Source organism: Myotis lucifugus, unplaced genomic scaffold (assembly GCF_000147115.1).
Source record: "Myotis lucifugus unplaced genomic scaffold, Myoluc2.0 scaffold_60, whole genome shotgun sequence".
Lineage (NCBI taxonomy): Eukaryota > Metazoa > Chordata > Mammalia > Chiroptera > Vespertilionidae > Myotis > Myotis lucifugus.
In genome coordinates this window covers 1418576-1426346 of record NW_005871108.1, presented here as the reverse complement: position 1 = coordinate 1426346, position 7771 = coordinate 1418576, and the positions used below count along the sequence as shown (strand labels likewise).

Genomic DNA, 7771 nt, shown 5'->3' with positions numbered 1-7771 from the left:
GATATATTTAGAGGATAATGCGTCTTTTTCGTGTACCCCATGGGAGTATAGTCGAGGGCGGGGCCCACCACGCGGCCGCCCGGCCCGAGCGGGTGGGCTCCTTCCTGGCCAATGAGGACGCGCCGCTGTGCCCCGGCCAATGGCGACTCGCCCGCCGCCCCCGTTCCCCAGGTTGAAAGCGTCCCGGGAGCTGGTGGCCCGCCCTGAAAGCTCCCGGTCCCCGCGGGCGAGCCAGGCAAAAGCCGGGAGTCTGGATGGGTCGGGTGGCATGTGCGCAAAACGGACTTGTTATCCGCATCCTAAACCTGCAGAGATTGCGAACTGGTCCCTTCTCGCTGGGCTTCGTTTCCTCGTTCGGTAGGGGCGTTGGGAGGAAGCAGCTCAGGTTTTTGTGCCCTCACATTCTCATTCTGTGGTTCTGAAACTTCCTTGCGTAAGAATTGGGAAAGGGGGGAAGGGATTTTGACAGTATAGATGCCTGATTCCTCCCATTCTGACCCAGCAGGTCTGGACCGGGGCCCAGGAATTTGCTTTACGTCCACGATGGTGATGTTGTGGAGAACACTTGGAGAAACACTATAATCTTTCCAAATGAGGTGTCACATCCCCGAGGACAAAAAACAACAAAACCAAAGCAAAGCAAGAACAAAACCACCAGTAGCTCCATTCATTCATTTATTCATTCAATAAATATGCCTTAGGTCCCTCCTATGTGTCAGGCATGGTTTAAAGTCTGAGGATACAGATTTACACAAAACAAACTCTTTGCCTTTTACAGAGGTGACATTTTGGTTGAGGTCCTACTGGTGTCTGGCACCCACCACTTTACTGATCTTTTGTGCTCCTCACTGAGGTCGTGGGTGAGTACCCCTGATTTCCAGATAAGAGCTCTGGCCTTTAGTCTTCCAAGTGGTGAATGGGGGCACTATATCCCCCACCTTTCCACCCATCCCTTGAATCAAATGCAAGTTTCTCTCCCTCTCTCCTCACAGTCACACCTTGGACAGCTGCAGACCCCCTGACTTGTATACATACCTCCCACCTTTAACCCAGGCAGGTTCTTCTGCTTGGAATGTCAATCTCCCGCCCCCCACCCCCATCACACACACACACACACACACACACACACACACACACACAGAGGCTATCTTTCCTCTTGCCTTCCTTCCTTCAGGAAACCTTAGATTGTCCAGTCTGACATGTCTTCCTCCTCAGAGGCCCTGGGAAGAGTTACTGAGCTGATGATGTCTGAGGTCCCTGTGTCACTCCTGCCCCCTTCCCAGCTCTATCCTGGGGACTGGCCAAGACGGCCTCCACTTGGCCTGGACAATAACTTTCTCTTCAGCTCTAATGGCAGCTCACGTGCCAGAGAGAGTGCAGGGAGTGGAGTGGAAAGGCTTCAAGGTACTTTCTGGCTCCATTTTCCTTCCTTTCTTAAAGATGCCTCCCAGCCCTGCCATGTGCTTTACCGACTTCCTTGACCCAGGCCAGAATGGGGGGTGGGGCTGGAGGGTGTCCCTTGGCTGCTGGGAGAGCAGCCCCTGAAGTCTTCAGGCTCCAGTGTCTGAAGAAAAGTCTGTTCCCACACCTGGCTCCCCCTACCCCTTCGTCTGACCATGACCTTGGCCAGGCTGGGGTTTACTGAGGCGGAGAAGGAGGTTGCACAGCCCCCTCTCCGCAGGGCCAAGTCCCACACGCAGCCCCAGGCCAGGCTGCTGCTTCCTGAGCCATGAATTATGACCGGGAGATTTCCTTCCCTGTCTGCGCCTCCTTACAGGGGCTCCCGGCTCCCTTCACTTTCGCTTTCTCCCCCTTGGCCCCCTCTCTTCAGTTCTTCGCCTTCAGGTGGCTTGAAATTCCTCTGTCCAGCCCCCTCTCTTTCCCAGCTTGATGGGAGAAGCCAAACAGGGCGTGAACTTGGCCCTGAAGGAAGGCGGGAGGGGGCAGACTTGGTAGGCTCATTCATTCATTTGCTCCACCGGCAGGTTTTGACACATGGGACCCCGGGAGTAAAATAAAATCATGAATGGGACTGAGCCTGGCCTGCTGCAGCCCAGAGGGGAAGGCAAGTTGTAAACAAAGAATTTCAGGACAATGTGGTTGGAGCAAGCCAGGGTCTGGCATCAGAGAGACGGTTCCGGCCCAAGGCTAGCTGCTTCTTGAAGTCTCAGTTTCCTGCTCTGAAAATTGAAAAATGGTACCCATTAGTAGGGCTGGCGGTGGCTCCCTGAGTTTATGCCAAAAACGCCAGGGCCTGACCCCCACAGACGCTCACCGTCTGAGAGGAGCTTGTGGTGGTGTGTGAGGGTGGCTGAGGGGCAGCTTTGGCTCTGTTCTAGGCTTTGTTCGTGGGAGTGGGGTGGGGGTCCTGCCACATTCTCAGCTCACCCACACAGGAGGCTTCAGCTCCTGTCCTCTGCTCCAGTCACAATGGCCTCCTCCCTGACCCTGGAGCTCACCTCTGCCTGGCATGCCCTTTTTCCAGATAACTCCATATCTTACCCCCTTTTTTCCAGTCTTCCCTCCAATCTCGTCTCCGCAGGAGGCCTTCCCTGACCACTGGGACTAAAACAGCAACTGTCCCTTCCGTCTCCCAGCACCCTGCCTACGGCTCTCCTTCGCCCCTTGACCCCGCTTTACTTCTTTCTGGAGCATTTTTTCACTGCTTTCACTCATTCATTCACAGCTATTAATTGAGCACCTACTATTTCCCCAGCACAGTTCTCGGTTCTGGGACTATGGAAGTGAACATACTACAAATTTATTTGTTCACTAGAATGCAAGCTTCACGGGGCAGGGGCTTTGTATTTTGCTCATCTTACTCCCTCCCCATTACAATCTTCTGAGGTAGGTATTGTTTTTATGCCCATTTTACAGATGAAGAAACTGAGGTTCCGAGAGGGAAAAGTGACTTGCCTGAGGTCACACAGTGGGCCAGTGGAGGAGCTCAGGTCAGTTGGTCTCCTTCCCCAACCCCATGACCTCTCAGGCAGCCCAGAGGTGTGTGAGGTCTGAGTAGGAGTCCATCAGGTAAGAGGAGGACCTGCCTTTCTAACCAGGGCACCCTGGGCTTCAGTCCTGCTGAAATATTTGGAGTTCCTCCAAGGCAGTGGTTCTCAACCTTCTGGCCCTTTAAGTACAGTTCCTCATGTTGTGACCCAACCATAAAATTATTTTCGTTGCTACTTCATAACTGTAATGTAAATATCTGATATGCAGGATGGTCTTAGGCGACCCCTGTGAAAGGGTCGTTCGACTGCCAAAGGGGTCGCGACCCACAGGTTGAGAACTGCTGCTCTGAGGCATCAGCTTTGCACATCACTGAGCCTTTGCCCAGCTGTCCTCCCTGCCTGCAGTGCCTGTCCCTTCAGGTCTGACCAGACAACCCTACTCAGCCAAAGTTCAGTGCCGCCTCTCAGTTTTGCTTCTCTTCTCCAACTTTGGTGCAGTCTCGTAGTGTTGATCTCATTGTATTTTGACTTCTCTCCCTTCATCCCTGATTCCCCACTTCTATTTTCCAGCCCCTACAGGGTACCCACTCCAATATTTTTACTACTTTGTTTTTTTAGAGCTGCTTGGTTTACAACAAAATTGAGAAGGTACAGAGATGTCCTACATGCCTCCTGCCCCCACACATGAATAGTCTCTCCAGTATCAACATCACTCACTCACCAGAGTGATACATATATTACAACTAGAGGCCTGGTGCATGAGATTTGTGTACTGGGGGGGGGGGGCGCATCCCTCAGCCCAGCCCTCTCGAAGTCCAGGAGCTCTCCGGGGATGTCCAGCTGCCAGCTTAGGCCTGCTCCCAGACATCCTTAGCTCTGCTGTGGAGGTGGGAGAGTCTCCCGCCACCACCACTGTGCTCACCAGCCATGAGCCCGGCTTCTGGCTGAGCAGCGCTCCCTCTGTGGGAGCACATTGACCACCAGGGAGCAGCTCCTGCATTGAGCTTCTGCCCCCTGGTGGTCAGTGCACAGGATAACAACTGGTCATTCTGCTGTTAGGTCAATTTGCATATTAGCCTTTTATTATATAGGATTGATGAACCTACCTTGACACATCATTATCACCCAGAATCCATAGTTTGCATTATGGTTCACTCTAGATATTGTACATCCTATGGGTTTGGACAAATGTATTCTGACATATACCCATCACATAGTATCATACAGAGTATTTTTACTACCCTAAAAGTTCTCTGTGCTCTGCCTGTTTACATACCCCCATCCCTGCAACCACTGATCTTTTTATCTCCATAGTCTTGCCTTTTCCAGAATATCCTAGAGTTAAAATCATAGTGTGTAGCCTTTTCAGATTGATTCTTTCATTTAGTAATATGTATTTAAGCTTCCTTTATGTCTTTTCAGAGCTTGATAGCTCATTTATTTTTAGTGCTAAGTAATATTCCATTGACTGGATGTACCACAATTCATTAATCTATTCACCTACTGGATCGTAGCTTAGTTGCTTCCAAGTTTTGACAATTATGAATAAGGCTGCAGTAAACGTCTGTATGCAGGTTTTTGTGTGGACATAACTTTTCAACTCCTTTGGCATGTGATTGCTAGATCATGTGATAAGAATATGTTAAGTTTTATTTATTTTATTTTATTTGTTTTGTTTGTGAATCCTCACCTGAGGATATTTTTTCCATTGATTTCTTTAGAGAGAGTGGAAGACAGGGGGAGACACAGAGAGAAACATCGATGTGAGAGAGACACATTGATTGGTTGCCTCCCGCATGTGCCCTGACTGGGGCTGGGTTTTGAGCCTGCAACCAAGGTATGTGCCCTTGACCACAATTGAACCCGGGACCCTTCAGTCCACGGGCCAACACTCTATCCACTGAGCCACAATGGCTAGGGCAGAGTACGTTTCGTTTTTAAGAAATCACAAATTGTCTTCTAAAGTGGCTATACCATTTCACATCCCCACCAGCAATAGATGAGAGCTCCTGTTGCTCCACATCCTCGCTGGGGTTTGGTGTCATCATGTTTTGGATTTGGGCCATTCTAATAGGTGTGTGGTGGTATCTCTTCTTAATTTGCATTTCCCTGATGATGTATGATGTGGAGCATCTTTTCAAATGCTTATTTGCCATCTGTATATCTCCTTTGGTGAGGTGTCTGTTAAGGTCGCTGGCTTATTTTTTAATTGGGTTGTTTGTTTTCTTATTGTTGAATGTTAAGTGTTCTTTGATTATTTTGGATAACAGTCCTTTACCAGATGTGTCTTTTGCAAATATATTCTCCTAATCTGTGGCTTGCCTTCTAATTCTCTTTATTTTTGTTTAAACATATTTTTATTGATTTATATATATTTTCATTGATTTCAGAGAGGGAGAGGGATAAAGAGATAGAAACATCAATGATGAGAGAGAATATTTGATTGGCTGCCTCCTGCACGCCCCACACTGGGGACTGAGCCTGCAACCTTGGCATGTGCCCCAACTGGGAATCGAACCATGACCTCCTGGTTCATAGGTCATTGCTCAACCACTGAGCCATGCTGTCTGGGCCTAATTCTCTTTATATTGTCTTATGCAGAACAGAGGTTTTAAATTTTAGTGAAGCCCAGCTTATCAATTATTTCTTTCATGGGTCATGTTTCTGATGTACCTTAAAAGTCAAAACCATAGTTTCTCTCCTATGTTATCTTTCAGGAATTTTATAGTTTTGCGTTTTACATTTAGGTCTATGACCCATTTTGAGTTAATTTTCGTGAAGGGTGTAAAGTCTGTGTCTAGATTCATGTGCCTGCTTATGGGTGCCCAGTTGCTCCAGCACTATTTGTTGAAGAGACTATTTTTGCTCCATTGTGTTGCATTTACTCCCTTGTCAAAGGCCAGTTGACAATATTTATGGGGGTCTATTTCTGGGCTTTCTATTCCAGGCCATTGTCCTATTTGCTTATCTTCTTGCCAATATTATACTGTGTAGCTTTACAGTACCTCTTGAAGTTGGGTAGCATTAGTCCTCTAACTTTGATCTCCTTCAATATTGTGCTGACTATTCTGGGCTCACTCAAATATTTTTGATACCTGTCTTTAAATGAATATGTATCCTTATAAAATATATAGTACTGATTTATGTGAGTGGGTTATAAATTTGTGCAAATGGTCGTTTCTATAGACCTGTTTTTTGGGGGGTTATTTTGGTTACTCAACACTGTGCTCAGTGAGCTAAGTCTAACTCGAGTCCATTGCTTCTAACTGTTGCTCAGTGTGCATGGCGCGCGCGCATAAATTCCCCATGTCTCCTCTTTCCATTCCTTTAGTGATGGACACTGTGGCTACTTCCAACTCCCGCGTCCCCAGGCAAAGCTGTGAACTTCTGCTTCGTGACTTTCATGGACTCCTGTGTGTGTTTCTGGGATGTGCACCCAAGGGCAGGATTCCTGGGAGGGAGAAGATTTATGCTTAGGCTAAGCGCAGTCTGACTGCACGCTGGGATGACTGCTGCCGCCCACATGCCCACAGCTGGGCACGAGAGACCACTTTCCCCACATCATCCCTGGCACTGGAATCATCTGATCTCCTGTTTTCATCTGCATTTCTCTAGTGACAGAGAAATGGGTTATTTTCCATCTCATTGTGTTGCCTCCTCCACTAGACTGTGCATTCTCTAAAGGTAGGGAATGTATTCCAGAATCCGAGACTGGAGCCCGGCACACTGTGGGCAATAATGAATACGTGTGGACTGAGTGACTGACCGACTGACTGACTGAATTAAAAGGCTAATACACAGCCTCCTACACCTACTTTGTACCAAACCTTGACCGAGATGGTGGTGGTACATGTGTGCATGTGTGTGTGCAGATGAGGGGACACATCAGTCCTACACCTCAATCTACTTGGAGAAAAAGACCAAAATAGTTAGAACTTATTGAGGGCCTACTGTTTTGTCCAGGACTCATAGATATGTAATCATAATCTTAAGTTCAGCAAGGTAAGTATTTCTCGCTCACATGCAAGGTGTTTGCAAGCATGGCCGATCTGGTGTGGTAGCCAGCCTCCCAGGTAGCCCTCAGTGATCCTTGTCTCCTGGTATTCACCTCCCTGCATAGGCCCCTCTGAATCAGATCTGACTGTGTGACCAAAAGAATATGGCAAAAGTCACACCGTGTGACTCCCAAATCCAGCTGAGAAAGGCATTGAGCTTCTGCCTGTTCTCTTGAATCACTCACTCTGGGGATAGCAGCCACCATGACAGGAGGACACTCAAGTTGTCCCGCGGAGAGGTCTATGGAAAGGGGAACCGAGGTCCCCAGCCTGCAGCCAGCACCAACCTACCAACCATATAAGTAAGCCTCCTTGGATATGGACCCTGAATTTCTGACCCACGGGAACTGTGAAAAATAACTAAGAAAGATAAAGATATCATTGGTGTTGTAAGCCCCTATGTTTAGGGTATTTTGTCATACAACATTAGGTAACGAAAGCAGGTGGTGTCAGGGACCCGGGCTCTGTCTATCGTTTTGCTCCACCGTATGTGGCTTCCACTCCCTAGGTTCTCTCATGGACCAATGTGGCTGCTGGAGCCATCCGGTCTGCCTTCCAACTGGCAAAAAGGAGAAAGAGGCAGAAAAAGGAAGGGCACACTTCACCCTTTGAGGACACTTGTCTGGGAGTTACAGTCTCACGTCTGCCCATGCCCCATGGGCCAGACCTTGTCATCTGACTATACTGTACTGAAAAGGAGGCTGACAAACGTAGTCTCCATTGCACACGGCCTCGCAACCAGCCGAACACTAGGTTTCCATTAGC

The 7771-nt window shown here is 48.5% G+C and overlaps 1 protein-coding gene across 1 annotated transcript in view; it reads right to left on the bottom strand.

Moving 5' to 3' along the window:
- TCF15 (transcription factor 15) overlaps positions 1–270 on the bottom strand; it is a 6330-nt gene extending 6060 nt beyond the window's left edge. Inside the window, exon 1 of the mRNA XM_006089550.3 lies at positions 124–270. Within this exon, the coding sequence (XP_006089612.1) occupies positions 124–270 (147 nt within the window). The remainder of the gene's footprint in view (positions 1–123) is intronic.
- Between the last annotated feature and the right edge of the window lie 7501 nt (positions 271–7771).